The 16,530-nt window shown below is 47.7% G+C and overlaps 1 protein-coding gene across 3 annotated transcripts in view; it reads left to right on the forward strand.

The window, feature by feature from the left end:
- Positions 1 to 16,530, forward strand: part of LOC138567235 (ceramide kinase-like) — a 276,517-nt gene that overhangs the window by 160,658 nt on the left and 99,329 nt on the right. For all 3 annotated transcript variants that reach the window (XM_069645230.1, XM_069645232.1, XM_069645231.1), the window contains one exon: positions 7,732 to 7,877. In XM_069645230.1, coding sequence (XP_069501331.1) covers positions 7,732 to 7,877 — 146 coding nt within the window. The remainder of the gene's footprint in view (positions 1 to 7,731; positions 7,878 to 16,530) is intronic.

Raw genomic sequence — 16,530 nt, forward strand, 5'->3', positions numbered from 1 at the left:
TGGGGAAATTATCTGTGCCTAAGTAGTCAAGATTCTGGAGACTACAAAGATCCTCTGGTTGCAGCACCCCCAGACACTGACCACAAGTTAAAGTGGTGCTTTGGGTGGAAAACCTAGTAGAGGTCCTGGAGAGTGAAATCCGCTCCTAAAGGAAGGCCTGGGGAAGAGAAATGTCCCTGAAGAACCAAAAAGTAGGACCCCTGGCAGGAGGATAAGATAATATTGTCTGGAGAAATCCCTATGTATGGGAAGGACCTGGTTTGAATATTGAAACAACCTAAGGTCTGAGAAAAGCCTACTCTCACTGATGGGAAATCCCTAAATCTGGGAGAGACCGGATGTAAATGCTGAGAAAAACCGCAAGAGTTGGGAGAAGCCTACAAGTGAATGTTACAAAGCTGAATAGAAGCCTGGGAATAGGTTGGGAATAATGAAACCTAGGACAGGATAAGAAACCCAAGATCTTAGAGAGACTTGACTGAAAGGCTGAGAGCATGCATGGTCTGGGAAGAGACCTGCTGTGAATGCTGCGAAAACCTGGAAGCTCAAAACCTGGGGAAGGTAGAGAAACGCAAGGCATGGGGGAGATCTGCTATGAATGCAGAGAAACCACAGACTCTGAGACTTGCTGTGAATGCAGGCCAGGAGACACCCACAAGCAAATGTATGGCTGAAGAAAAGCCAGAGAAGAGAAAGCTGTCATGCCTGAAACCTGGTAGAGGGCTTGAAAAATGAGGTGAAGGCATGGAGGCCGAAATGCAAGACCAGACTGAGTAACTCCTGCAAGAACCTTTCTAGAGGAATACTTCTGTGTTGCTGTGTTAAACAAGGGTTGGGCATTTGACATTCGGTGTTGTGACCACTTTCTTTGGTCAAGAGTTGGCCTTATAGCACAAGTTAACCAGACTCTTTACGTATAGGATTTGAAAACTTCTCTGTTGGCCACTGCATTTAACATTCATTTCTAGCTTAGTGTCCCTGGAGAAGGACGACTTCTAAGACTAGACTACAAATAATTTGTTGTTTTGGAATATCCACTTTGGAGGTGTGGAGCACCTGAAGAAACCCCTAATTTTTCTGTTGCCGTATTTCTGATACTGTTTTCTGGGATCTATGTGATAAATGAGGGAAAAAAAATGTTGAATGCAAAAATGGCAAATCCTTTTTTTTTCGAAAATTTTCAAAGAATTATATGAGGAGGGAGATCCCCGCAGTCCCTCCCCACCTCAATGCTCCACATGTATTTGTTATGTTTTTTTCCTGTGTGGGCTTTCCAAAAACAATCTTACCCTCTACATTTTCATTGGTTTTCCCAATGTTTGTTATAATGGTGGTGATAATGGATTGGGAGCATTATAAAGGTTTACATATAAGGCTTCCAATCTTTTGTGCCCACATTCTTTTACCACACAAACAGTTGGGGACATTAGTAATATTGCTGGGAAATGTGCCCCTCGAAAATTCAGCATTTTTGCATTCATTGTTTTGGTCTGCTCAATAATTGACGGATACCATTTTCTGGAGGATTTGATTTGATGTGAAAGTTTATTTCAAACGCACTCCAGGCGAAAATCGCATCTCGGCGCAGACGGCAAGAATACAAGCATGGTGATTCAAATAATTTGAGAGGGTCAAGATTTTAGCAGAAAATGAGTTTTCAAACTTTTACGAACGGCTGCCAGAGTCTGAATTGAATGGAGCCAGAACGGTAAAGAGTTCATCCGGCAACCGAGAATGTTATGTCACCTCTGGACCTAAACCTAGATGGAGGAATAGTCATCAACAGATTTTGAGGAGCTGAACGGAAGGCCTGAGGGTTGGGTATATATGTATTCACGTAGAGGGATTCAGTTGTGACAACTCATTTACATATTTGAAAACCATACAGAGGATTTTAAATTGGATGCGTTTGTGGACTAGTAGCCAATGTAATGAACGACAGTAACCAAAGATTTGGGTACATTTCGGTAATTTAAAAAGGAGCCTAATTGCTGAATTTTATGCCATCTGTAAATGATGGATTTTATTTGCTGGAAAACCAATTAACAGACTGTGCATCGTTCAATTTGGAAATAATAAGAGCCCCAACTATCCCTGCATGCTTGCTTTCAGGGATGAAAGGTAAGATCCTTATGGAGGAGCATTATTTCTAGTAGCTCCATTTGCTCCTATAGGCATTTAGACTTACCCCTTAATTGACAATCACACAGTGAGGGAGATGAATGTGTCATGCCTTGGTATTACCATAGGGGCCATCTTGGTATTGGAAGTACTTCTGTAATTGCCATCTCTTTGTATGGGGCTATTTTATAACATCTGTAAATAACTACTGCATTTAACTGAAATTGGACACAGTAGTTATTTTCCTTTGTTCTAAAACCCCCACAATGAGAACTGAGAATTATAGCAGTATTTCCTTAGTCTTGCCACAAAATTTTAAATACATGCATTGGCAAAGACAATGGGTCTAAGATTTGCAAAGGTAGCTGGTAAGACTTTTTTGTCCTGTGTGGGCTTTCCAAAAAACATCTTACCCTCTACATTTTTAAAGCCAGCGCTATTGGCTTTTCCAATGTTTGTGATAATGGATTGGGAGCATTAATTGGGAGCAATTTAAAGGTTTACATACAAGGCTTCCAATCTATTGTGGCCACATTCTTTAACCACACGAACAGTGGGGACATTAGTACTAATAATGATACAGGTCATAAAAAAATAACAAATGTAAGGGAACGCAGCATAAATATGTAAAACACATCATTGTACCAAGCAACATGGAGGCAAAGCAAGCTCTTAAAAGCAACATTCAACAACGCTCTCCCACAATATAACAGTTTGACTTGTTTCTACAAAATTGATCCCACCATAACCGAGCTTTCCTCATGATGCCCCATTCACCGGACATAAGCCTGACAAATGTTGTTCACTGTCCCGATGGGCAAAATACCAAGCTGTCCACTCAGCACAGCAACTAAGAGTGAGGTTTGAGGCAGCCCCCAGCCTGCCAAACAACACTACGAACGGTGAAATGGGTTCCTGGGGACATCATATCTCAAGCAGCCCTTTCTCTGAAGCAAAAGATCTTGCCACTCATAACCTTTAGCACATAGCTTATGGTAATGTGTTGTCTCTCAAGACTGCCCCATTCCCTCATCTGCCAGTTTCCAGATAATGGCAGGACACAGGTTACAATGCATTTATGAGAGGGTGTGATTGTGAGAGAGAGAGGGTGTGAGTGAGAGGGTGTCAATGAGGAAGAGGGGTTGAGTGAGGGAGAGAGGGTTTGAGAGAGGGGGTATGAGTGTTAGTGTGTGTGAAATTGACAGTAGCAATGTGAGAAAGTGAAGTGGGACTCATCTGCAAGAGGCCACTAGTAGAAGTGCAGAGAGGACACCAAGTTGTTTTGCCTTGTAAGACTTGCACCCATCTTCCCTCTGACTAACTGCCTTCCCTGTAAAATCTCCTGGCTCTTTACACTACACACACAAATCCCCCACAGTCAGCCACCACGTGCCAAGCTGTTAGCACATCACTACTAATCGAGCTATGACCAAGCTCTCCCCTTTAGTCCTGGTGCATTCCACCTCATTAGCAGGTCACCATACTCCAAGCACTTCAACCAATCAGATCTTGGGTTCTCCCCTTCAGATAACATACTTTGTAGTGTCTCTCTAAAACCCATGGAAGCCGCTATGCACTCAGGACCTGGATAGTTCTGACCTGCACACATCAACACCACATTTTTTTTACATCTGTCCGCCCTCTATCCCTTAAACAACCCCTTTCCTCCTTTCTTACAGAGCCACCTGCAGCAAGGCCAACAAAAATGGCAAATGGTTACTATATAAGACCACTTTACATGTGTTGATCCACTCGTAGTGCATCACAGAGCAGCTGATAGACACCAGGGCCCATCTAATATGCACCTTTAAAGTCAGCAGGTAGTTACTAGCTGAAGTTTGTGCTGGGGAGCAAGGCCAATTCTCTTTATCCACTGTGATGAATCCTAGGATATCGTCCTTGCTTCCCTAGGGGGTAACCCCTTCCCATGAGGCCAGGGTGGTGAGGCCGCTACCCAAGAGCCCCTGGGGGTAGTACTCAGCGGGTGGATCTCATGAGGGGAACACCCCCCTGTGGAATTGGGGACAATTATCGGGGAAGAGAGCGGTATATCCCAAACATCCAATGCCCTCCCTCATCTACCTACCCTACAAGGTAGAGCATCCAATCACCTTCCAAAATACCAAGACGAGGAAGAGTAGAGACTCCCTGTATGAATCTTGCAAAAGTACTGAGATGAAGAAGACTCCAAACAACCCAATTGGGAGGAATAACATTAGTACTGTGACGAATAAGAGATGCAGAGTAATAGAGAGCGCTCCACGGAACCAACTCCAGCAGTCTAGTCAATACAGACAATCTGTGTTCTGCCGATACATAAAAAGGGAGAAAGGAGTGCTGAGTTAATTCAGCTCTCCCTCGAGGAGCAGCAAGCAGGGCGGAAGAGTGGAGAAGGGAGATCGGAGGAAACGGGACGCAAGCAGAGAAATGGAAATCACTGAAAAGGATCAGAGGAAGAGGGACCCTTTGTCCTGCTGGAAGCAGACCACAGAGGTCTGCCGAGAGAAGAGATCATGCCACGCACGCCGGCAAAGCAGAGTAGCAGCAAGCTGCAGTTACAGAGACGCCTTGGCTGGGACAGACTACGCAGAGAACACTGGGCAGTCGATTGACACCTGGAGCCGAGCGTAGCCCGAAAAGAAGCTTCCTGAAGGTACAGACTTGCCGGCACTAGCAGGTGAGAAAGGAAGACAGATATGGGAACCCCCTAAGAAGTGTATAAGGACCCGGCAGCCTATTAGAGACTTTAAACGAACAACTATTTCTGAAGTAGGAGCCTGGGACCCTCAGTGCAACAAACGGTATGAAAAAGTAATTGCAGATGGAACAATGGTCTGAGAATCCCAAATACTGAGAAGTTACTACAACCAGTATGCAAACAATAGCAGTGCCTGGCAGGATAGTGAAGGAGGTCCACCTTACAAATAGCAGAGACACTGGAAAACCTAAGAAGGCCAAGGGAAGAAACCATACCTCTGGGCATTGTGAATTGTGAAAGCCTAAGAAAGCCAAGGGAAGAAACCATACTCCTTGACATTGGGAACTACGAAGAACCAGAGGGGAGGGAGCCATCCCGCTGGTATTGTGAATAGTATAAGTGCTTTGAGGAGGCTTCCTTTATTTTTCCTTCTATTGACAGAGAAATCCTCCAAAAGAACTGTTGGAACGTTTTGTTTATATAATCTGGAAAACACGTCTCATCACCAGACGGTGAACACAAAGTTTCAGTCCAGAGGAAGGGAATCGCTCTTTTGGATTAAGAAGATCCTTATTTTCTTTTCCTTAGTTAAAGAATGCAAGGGACGGAAAAGGGTTTTGTCACACGACGGTGAACTGTTTGTTTCTGACAGACATCCTGACAGAGTCCTTAGTATTAGGGATAGTTAGGGCTTGTCCTCTACTATTTTTACCAAAATAAGTCATTTACCTCAACAATGTTACCTGTGTGTCAATCTCCTCCTTCTGCACCCTTACACTACATATTAGTGTGTAAATGTTACTAACATTAGGTGGTTATGTGGTGTGGCAAGTGAGAAGAAGGACTCGGACAAGGACATGTTGTCAAAGGGTTTCATTTAACTTAAAAGAAAATGCCTTGCTAACCATATTGCTAAGAGGGGAGTTCCCTTTCTAACAAACTATACTAAAGGTGCTCTTCAACAGTCTAAATAACAAAAATGGTCCTCGGTCCAAACCTATCCTTTAAACTGTCCCTACCAATTAGAATAAAACATAAAAGAAAACTAGGCAGTGTCCTGCCTTTAGAGTTGTTCACCCCGATCTATTTCCAGGAATCGCTCTCCTGGTTTCGGATCCACTGCTCATTGATAGAAAACAGTTCTCTCAGGTTTAACAGTTCTTACCCATCTTATCAAAGTTCCAAAGGTATCTCAAGTTTACAAAATAAAGTTTCAAGTTCCTGAAAAGATCAAACATCCAAGTTGTTGGAGGTATAGGGATACCTCCTTAATCTCTCTCCACCACTTACGTGGGCTTCTCCCCACTATGTTCAGGTCTTGGTTGTCTGTGTTATTCTTGAATTTGTTCTCGACTTGTGCTATTGAGCCCCTCTGGTGTCATTGGGCTTCTCTGTCTCAATGTCACACTTATCTCCCGGGGGTATTGGTGACCCGTCTTCACATATGCTTCTCTTGGTTCTCCAGAAATTCTGCAAGCTGTTTGGCTGATTACAATATTTGAGTTTCTTGGACTTGTGTAAACCTTAGAGTTACTTGTTTCTTTCGCTCTCTCTGGGCCTTTATTCCCCTGATGGGGGTTTAGGGTAATCCTTCCACCCTACCCTTTCCCTCTCTGGTCTCCCCCTCCACTATAAGCAACCCAGGTACCTTCTCCACCACAGAGTCTTCTCCAGTGAGGTGGTGTCTGCTCAGTAGCAGCAACATTCTCCACAGCTTTCTGGCGTTCCCTTCTGGACACAAGTGCGTTTGCTGTTCTGCTTGTTTTAGCACTTCCCTGCGACTCTTCTCCTTCGTTGTGAGTGGAGCATTCTTTCCTCCCTCGCATTCTGGGTTCGGAGTCGTTTATCGGCCCAGATCCCACCATGTGCCTTTGCATGGTCAAGCCTCCTGATTGGGCGCCTCTGCTCAGCCATGGCCTCGCCGACTACGTACGGCTCTGTGCCTCATCGGCAGTGTCTCTTTCTCCGTTCTTCAATGTTTAAATGTTGCTGACCAGTACTCTGAGCTCTTTCTCCACTACGGCAAACGCTATCACATCCCTGAGCCCTTCTGTTTTACCTTCCTCTGGACACCCAGCCTTAGCACTGTTGACATTGGGCCTGATTTTCCCACATCTGGTATTGGGCAAAACATTTCTCCCCCAATCCAGGATTTTGAATCCTGAGAAATATATTTCCACCCATCATTCATTTTAGTGTGTTTGGAATGCTTTTAACATTCTGCAGTGGTGAGGTTCTAACCGTGGTCATTAGAATCAGGGAAGAGACACTGGGCCTCATTCCAAGTTTGCTGGTACAGTAACAACGATACCGGTAAGCTTGCTGGTACCGTTGTTACCGTACCGGCAAACTACGAGTTCTGCTTGCGGGTGCCTTCCCGCCCGCCAGGAATGGCCAGTCGGGCAGACTGGCACCCGTGAGCAGAGCATGCCGGATGCACCAGCACCATTCTGAATGGTGCCGATGCATTCGGCCTCCCCATTCCCATTGCGCCCTGTAGGGCTCAAATGGTATTGTGGAGTAATTCTTTCCAGCGCCCAGGAATGGGCAATTACCGGGTCCAGCGGACTGTAATGACCGGGTAATTGCCCATTCCTGGCCGCCGGAAAAAAAATACCGGCGGCAACTGTGCCCGTTATACCGGCACGGCTACCGCCGGTATTGTAATGAGGCCCACTTACTCACAAGACTACTTGAGTGTCTGGCCAAGATCCCTGTGGAATCTCTTGTTAAGATTGTACTCTGCCAGAATATTTAAGTACAGCTTTTTAGGTTTAAAAGGTGTGCACCTTTTATACTTTGCTTGCAACATATAGGAAAAGCCCCCCCTTGAATTATTTTCCAGATGATTGTGATAAATGTTCTGAGAGGCAAATCCTAGTAGTGAGTTCTGTATCTTCATCTTTTCACAGGTTGGTCTGTGTTGGTGGTGATGGGATGTTCAGTGAGCTGATGCATGGCTTGATAGGACGCACACAACGTGAGGCGATGGTGTCTGAAGACGAGGAGGACACAGTCCTCCAGCCCACCCGTATTCGTATCGGGATAATTCCAGCAGGTAACAACTATGATCTGTCACCCACCCGGGTACACTTCAATCTTCAGTCTCAAAGACTACTTTTAACGCAAGACGCCAGTTGTGACCTGTGCCAGCTCCTGCTTTTCCCATACAAATTTCCACTCTGTGCAGTGATGGCACGCTTCAGTCCCAACCTGAAAGATTGCGTGAGTTGCCACTTCACTCCAGTAAGACTCTATGCACAACCTGTAGAGACAGTGAATCAGGCCTCAGTCTCTAGATTAGGAAGAAATTCATAGCATTTCCAGTAGACACTTCAGTCTAGCAAGAAAAATATGGATTCGTATTCTGATTAGTTTAGAGCTGCTTTCCCTGCCAAGAAACTGCGCATAGTAACAGACATCCCTTAGCAAGGTAGATTAAACAATCTTTCTTGAAAATACAGTAAATGAAAGGCTGCAGGTCGTAGTCTGTGAGTGGTGGGTGGGCAGTGCTTGAAATGGAAACCAAGAAGTGTAGGTACTCGCTATGCCAGAGTTCCTGCTTACTGTTAAGAAGTGCCTGTACTCTTCCATTAAAAGTAATAGCTTCTTGTTGAGACATGCCAGTAGTATGTCTTTCGAATAAAAGAAGTGCAGGTAATCGGGACCGGCAAATACCTGCCCATTGCAGTGGCGAAGGACATGTGGTTTAAACTTTTCTGGCAGCACATACTGTTTAATTGGAATGGCGTATGGCAGATTTTCTACTTCACAGTCCTGGGTAATTCTTGCAGGGCATATGTAGTGGGGTGATCTTCCAACGCACCTTATAAGGAGACCAGTGTAGGCGGGTACACAATATGCAGCTTAACTATTCACTTATAATATGACCTGCTTCTTACCTGTCTCCAAACCCGCTCTACTGGGTTCAAGATCACCCTGGCGTACCTTGCTAGGAAGATGGTATGGGTAGGGAAGATCAAGAGGTTAGGGCAGGCAGGTCCCCCAAATACCCCTAGGAAGAAAAGACATGGTTGGAGTAACTGGAGCACAAAAGGAGAGGCGGACAAAAGGATTGCTGGTGTACGGTTCTTTTTTGTTGTTTAAACATTTACTTTTCATGTACACGAGCAGGGTTTTGTGAGTATTTTACAAAAATGGGCAAAACACAAGACAACATAAGTTCTCATAAGGAGCTGCATTATTAAAAAAGAAAAACACAAAAATATAAAGAGTCCTTTAAAAATATCAGTGTCTTTAAAAAAAAAATATACCGAGTTTATATAGTGCACTGTATTAAGAACTATTTATAATGCCCTTACTTGCAGGACAACCTTGCCAGGGTTGTCTCAAGGTCCTTGCTGCTGATTTCTGGTTCACCTTTCCTCCTGCCCTCTTCAGTGGTGGTTCTTGTATCAGTAGCCGGCAGGTAGCAACAGTGCGGAAGACCCCCAAAGTCTTTGTAGGGCTGGCAATAGGCAGCAACAACAGCAACAGTGTGTGGGCCCTAAAGTCTTTACAGGGGCTGGGCTGTGTATGTCAGATGCAGCCCAGCACTCAGAAGGAACGTGGGGGGCCCGACACTACTCACTCCACCTGGGCCACGTCTGCCAGGGAGTTCTGGTCGGCCACCTGCAAAGGAGAGGGCCCTTAGTTTTAAATTAAACCCCCACGAGGGCTAAAACACATTTAAGGTGATATATGTGCCCCGGGGCCCCAGCAAAGCAACAGCAGCGAGGGCCAGCAAAATATTCATAGCATAGAGACCCGGGCTACGGTCACCGGCGCTGAGCGGAGTGCCTCTAACCCTGTTGAAGGGTTTTTCCAACTGTCACTGGTGATCCGTTCGCGGCAGTGACTGTTTTTTGTACTCCCCTTTTTCTATTAATGGGAACCTCACAATCGAGGGTCCCTTACTCTAACTTGTTTCCCTTCTTCCGGGTCCCCGGCACAGCTTGCGTCGGGTCCCCTATTTTCTTTATTTTTCATTTCGGGAAACCGGCGTGGCTTCATGCGCCGCAGATTCTTTCTTTTTTCCCGCCCGACCGGGGGGGTTACATGCTCACCACCCACTTTGAACTATCCTCGGCCCTGAGGATAGCCTTGGCCTGGTAAATGAATTTATCCAGACAATATTTAGGACAGGCCACCGGTTGCCACGCAGTACCTTGAATCTCAGGCACCTCCCACAGTACCCCTGAACTCAAAGGAACCTGCTTTAAGGAAGGAGGGACGGAAGACAGAGCAAAGGACTGGAACCTCACACTGGACTCCAGGTGTATCGTATGTTAATTTCATAATAGGTCTGCTCTCCCTGATGGTACGCCAGAGAGCAACCAGGGCCTCATGTAGGTTGTCCCCCATACTTGGCACAGTGCTCGCCACTAAGTCGGGGACCTTATGTTCCAGTGGAGGAATGGGTAATTCTTCCACGTTCAGCGTGGCAGGAGCGATTGGAGCAGGATTGGGAACAACCTCTGAAGGAATACTCTGAGGATGGGGTTCAGGTTCCCTAGGATTGGGATCTGGATCAGCAGGTGAAAAGACTGTAAGGAACTCATGGTGGCAACAGTAAAGGCAGACACAAGTGTTCACAGCTCAAGGCTGTTTAATAAACTGTAATTGCAGGGTGGAAAAACGCCTAATCTAATACTAAATCTAAAATGGGAGCAAGCGTTTACCATCAAATGAAAAATAAGGCAGTCCTTGTGGCATTGTGTCATAATAAAAGGGCCTATACTAAAGAAAAAAACCTATTGGCAATGCCTTACAACTAATTACAGACAGAGTGTGGGATAGGGTTTCAATAAAGAAAGAAGTGTTCCAAATTATAAGTCAGGATGTGATTGCCAGGGGTCTCCCTGCCCCACGTTTTCAGCACGGGATAAGGTAGGACCTTTAAGCACAGCACATGCTCAAGCTTTCTCGGTACGAGCCAACAGTTCTGTTGCAGCTTTCAGGTTCTCCGATGGTTAAGTCTCTTTCCAATAAAAAGTCTCTTGCCTTCGAGGCCTGATGTATCCAACAAACAAAAACTAAGTTCTGTTCCACATATACGTTGGGTGAGGCTTCACCACTGAGTGCCCCTCTTTTGGAAGCAGACCCCTCACGAATCGTATTTGATAAAACAAAATACAAAGTTTCTTTTTCAGTTACCCTTTGGGGTATTGAACTTCCACCCCTAGATGTGCCTCCTTCCGGTTCGAACCCTTTTCGTACGTCAGCCTCCCTCCTTCGGGTTCACTATGGCTTTTTCTTGGTTCACGAATCTTAATGTATTTTTAAACAGGTGTTCTCTTTCTGGGTGATGCTGGCTTCACACCGGATTGTCGGCTTCCCTATGCCGGGTTTACTCTGGCTAACTTTTATACAAACCGTTCACTATGGGACTTTAGACTTCGTCCCGTCTCGTTAGCATCCCTCCGCCGGGTTCACTCTCGCCAACTTCTACAGACAGTTAATGTATTAATTTTCACCATGCAGGATTTCTTTCCCTTTCTTTCACAATCATCTGTCGGTCAAAGACTTTCGGCGGTACAGAGGATTTTACAAGACCCCTGTATGACCACTTTGACCTCCCTTCGCCTCTTCCCAAGGCCTTCTGGTTACGGTAGTCTACGGCCAGAGTCTCCTGCATGAGCACCCACGTGGTGCCGGATGCCTCTGTTGCTGGTATCCCCCCGCTTCTCTCAATAGTTTCTTTATATCTTTCACAAAGTTCAAATTAGCCATACTTTTCGTTCAACACAGTTTGATTTTTTATCGATTCTACCCTTGACTCACGGGCTGTGATGAACCGCTTGCCTTTCTTCTTCTTCTTCGAATCAAGGTTGGTACCACAGAGACCCCTGTCTCTCCCCGGCTTGGTTCTCAGCAGACGAGGGTCTCATGTACCGTAGTCATCTGCAACACACGCTGGCCTTTGTTCTCAGTCTTATGTTTCCGTCTGTGGAGGTTTCACAGGCCTTGATCGGAAAGGGCAAGGTCGCTTCTCTCCTTGTCACCCTCTCGGTATTCGCTGTCTTTTGCCTCCTCTTGAACTGCCATGCTGCGTTAGCCCTCCCGTTGTGCGGTCTGCCTTGCTTGTCCAGTGCTCCAGTGCTCCCGTGCTCCACCTTTTATCCCTGTGGGGAAGGGAAAGGGCCGTCGGGTGTGTGCGATTCTGGTCAATTGCCTGACTTTGCCTGACCATTGTATTGGGACATGACAGCTAAACGGCTTGGGTATTAGTCCGTTGTCTTTCATGTTGTGCGAAAGTGTTCATGTCGGAAAGGGTGAGGGGGCAGTATTTTGGAATATCCCATGTGGTAGGATGGGGAAAAGGTGTTAAAAGAAGGGTGATACCGTGTCTCACCCATCGGTGTGCCACCTCCCTCAAAAACCCCCATACATGTGATCTTCCCTCACTGGTCCACCCCCAGGAACTGGATCCAATAGCGATCGCCGTGTCCTGGCCACCCGGATAACAGATACCCAGGGACTAGCTAGGGAGACAGCTTCAGGTTTCTCACAGGACCCACACTATTGTCTGATCTAACCCTTGGTCTGGTTATACACTGAATCGATCACCCTCGGCATCAGTGTCTTCACTGGCTTCCGGCTGACCTTCTGATCACTCTGCCTCAGTAGATGGAGAAGTTTCCGGGGATTGAGACTTCAAAGGATCTTCTTCGGGCCTTTCAGCGTGGAGTCACTGCTGTCTCGTCACCAGCCCCTTGGCTGGTTCTTCATCAGTCATTTTCTGGTGTCAGCTCAACCTCATCCCCGACTGGGAGCAGGTGGTACTGGTGCAAGGCCTTGATGTTCCTTGGCCGTCCTTCCTCTCGCAGTCGGTAGACAGGGAGCTCTCCCAGCTGATGCTCTATGATGAAAGGCTGAGACTCCCACTGTCACCTAGCTTGTTGCGTCATCTCTTTCCCAGGCTGCGGATCAACACATTATCGCCAGGTTGAAGAGCGTGAAACGTGACCTTGGCATTGTAGCAGCGCTTGTTCCCTTCTGCCGTCTTCTCTTCGGCAGGCAGGGCGAGCTGATATGATTGCTCCAGTGCGACGTTTGAGCTGTTTAACATAGCTGGCGTAGTTCTCGCTGCCTGTTCCATCTGAGGACACTCCCAAAACACAGGTCCACAGGCAGCTGGGTGTCCCTTCCAAGAATCAAGAAATATGGTGTAAACCCGGTGGCATCATTCTTTGTACAATTGTATGGATGGGTAAGGGTGGCCACATGCTGACTACATCTGTTCTCCTCTGGCCTCAAGGTGCCCAGCATGGCCAAGAGGGTACGATTAAACCTCTCCACTTGGGCATCCCCCGAGGGTGATATGGAGTTGTACGGGTCTTCTTGATGCCAACCAGCTCCAGCATCAGCTTGATGAGTGTCCTTTCAAAGTCTGGTGCCTGGTTGGAATGAATTCTGGCTGGCCAGCCATAGTGCACAAAGTATTTTCCTACAACACGCAGGGGTAACAGTGATGGCACGCTGATCTTTGGTGGACAACGCCTGTGTGTACCGAGTGAAGTGGTCTGTCACCACCAGGATGTTCTGCACTCCTGGCCTGTCCATCTCCAGATTGAGGAAGTCGAGGCAAATGAGGTCCATGGCCCTGGAACTCTGCAGATATTGCAGATCGGCTGTAGGACGAGCCGCAGTCTTCCTGGTGACACACCTGGCGCAGTGCTGGCAATAATACTCGACATCTGCTGCTAACCTGGGCCAGAAAAACCTTGAGCGGACCAACTCGAAGGTTCTGTCGCTGCCAAGATGTCTGTGCTGGTTGTAGAGTGCTTTCAATACAGCTCGGCAGAATCTCTGTGGCAAAACCAGGCAATGAAGTAGCCGGTCTCCAACTTTGCTTTCCTTGTACAGGATTCCACCCTTCTGCACTAGCATCTTCCACTCCTCAAGCATTGCAACTTGCTCTGGGTCATGAAGGACGTCTCTGGACACATCCGCTCCTGTGGTCTTGGCCATCAGGAATGGGGTGATGCCAGAATCTGCTGGCTATGACATAGAGATCTCATCTCGGGTCAGACGCGGTAGCTCAGACTCCTCCAGATTGGTGATATTCCAGTAGACGGCGGGTACCGCCTCAGCTGAGGATCCGAAGCAATACATGCCCCTGTCAGCATCCTGCTGACTTGTGGCCTGACAGCTTGCTCTGACGCCTGCTGAAGACAACTCCTTCCATAAGGTGGATCCAGCTGTATCATCCGGCAGAGCAGGAGGCCTCCGAGAGAGGGCATCGGCATCGATGTTGAAGTGCACAGGTCTGTAATGTAGACTGAAGTTGTATGTGGATAGTGCGGTGAGTCAACGGTGTCCGGTAGCATCCAGCTTTGCCAACTTCAGCACATACGCAAGGGGGTTGTTGCCTGTCCTCCCTGTGAAGGTGGTGCTGTAGAGGTTATCCTGGAACTTCTCTGTAACGTCCCACTTCAATGCCAAAAATTCCAACTTGTGGACTGGGCAATTCCTTTCTGCCACATGCAGGCTTCGGCCGGCGAAAGCGACCGGTCTCATCTCACTGTTGGTCTCCTGGTAGAGAGCAGCTTCCAATCCCTCCAGACTCGCGTCCACATGCAGGATGTAAGGTACCTGCAGATCCACGTAGGCCAGAACTGGTGCTGTGGTGAGAGTCTGCTTGAGCTCCTTTAAGGCCTGATTGCATTGGTCAGTCCAATGTTCACCAAAGGGTTCCCGTGGATGATATAAATGGTCTGCAGTGTTCTTCCAGCTCCTCTGGGTAGGTGGGTACCCTTTGGTGAGGTCCATAAGTGGTTGGGCGATGTTGGCGTATCCTGCGACAAACCTCTTATAGTAATTACAGAATCCCAGCAAACTCTGTAACTCACTGAGGGTTTGAGGTCTAGGCCAGGTGTGGAGCACATACATCTTTGCCGGATCCATAGCAATTCCATCCGTGGAGACTATATGCCTGATGTACTTGGCACTTATCAGGCAAAACTGGCACTTGTCCACACTGACCTTTATCCTTTGCTCCTGCAGGCGATCCAGAACTTTCATGAGTCTTCTGTTGTGTTCATCCAGAGACCTCCCGAACACCATGTCATCTAGGTACACCAGTATCTCCAGGAGGTTCATGTCGTCAATGGTCTTCTCCATAAGCCGTTGTAAAGTCGCTGGCGCACCGGATATCCCCTGGGGCATCCCGACAAACTCGTAAAATCCCAAGGGACAGATGAAAGCGATCTTCTCACGATCTGCCGGATGCATCGGGTTCTGGTAGTAGCTACTCTGCAGGTCCAAGACGGAAAACCACGTACTCCCAGTCAGGCGGTCCAGTGCCTCGTCCAGCCGGGGCGTGGTGTACTGGTGCAGAATACTGCAGGTGTTGAGTCGACGTTAGTCGATGCATATCCAAACATCCCCATTTTTCTTCTGGGTGATGACAATGGGAGAAGCGTAGGGCTCATGGACTCCTGGATAATCCCTGCCTGCAGAAGATCATTCAGGTGGCAGCGAACATCCTCCAAGTCTTCTGGGGCCAGGCACCGGGACCACTCCCTGAATGGAGTGTCATCAGACACCCGGATCCGATGTTCCACTCCATGGGCCTTGCCAATGTCCCAGGGGCTTGTGGAGAATTCCTCGGCACGCAGAGCAAGCTGCTCCCTCAGGTGGTCCTTGTCCCTCTCCGAGATCGGGGAGTTTCCAAAGTCTTCGGATCCAAAGCTGTCTTGGATGAGCTGGTGGTGACACTCGCTGGGGCTACAGATGCAGACAGGTGGAACTGTGCGATGATGGTGCATCCTGTTACACGGATGGTCCTATTGGTCACATTAATGACCAGTAACTTGATGGTCTTCAGGTCTGTTCCATCCGTTGTCACCAGGGTCCGCTGTACCAGTAAACCCCCTGAGAGCTTTCCGCATTCTGGTGCCTCCATCACCAAACATCTTAGTTATTGCTCCCCGCTGAGTCGCACTCTGCGAGGAACCATCACAGTGGGGTGTGCCGGGATTGTGATCTGCCTGAACCGGGTGGTGCGAACTTCTCCAATGGGTCCATCAGGTGGAACTTTGGACCGGATCTCTCTCTGCAAGTAACCCTGTTGGCACATCGGGTGCATGGACAGCATGCTGGCATATCATTGTCCAGCCATCTCCCGACATAATGCAGACAGTGCGTAGGACAATTGAGGAATTGGTTCCAATCACCACCAGTGTTGCAGGATCTTCACTCAGACTTTTGCAGACCAGAGCATTGATTGGAGCGCTGACTCCAGCTACATCACATGGAAACTACAGTCTGACGCGGATGTACCCCAGATATTTGCAAGTGTTGCTCCCACGCCGAGAAGGTTCAGCCCAGCCAAGGGCTCCAATGGGATATGTGCCAGCTGTTTTCTGTAGAACGGCTCATAAACAATGGTCACATGTGAGCCGCTATCCAGAAGCGCTTGTACCTGTCAACCAGCGATGGCAATTGTCACAGTGGCTGGTGGTCCTACAAGCCTATCTAGTATTGCCCATGATGTTTGGGTGCTGCGCTTGCTGGTAATTTGACTGCAAGTGATCTTCCTCTCAGGTGGACTAGCCGGTATGGGTCGTTGCTGGTTCCCAGGTGACATGCCCACCAGTGGTGTCACTGCAGCCTTGGGCCCGTCTGGTGGCGCAGACTTGTTGTCACCTATACTCGGTTGGAGCGTAGAAGTAGTAGTGAGGATTCAGGTGCTACTCTTCCTGGTC

Source organism: Ambystoma mexicanum, chromosome 2p, assembly GCF_040938575.1.
Source record: "Ambystoma mexicanum isolate Mex_15411 chromosome 2p, UKY_AmexF1_1, whole genome shotgun sequence".
NCBI classification, from domain to species: Eukaryota; Metazoa; Chordata; class Amphibia; order Caudata; family Ambystomatidae; genus Ambystoma; species Ambystoma mexicanum.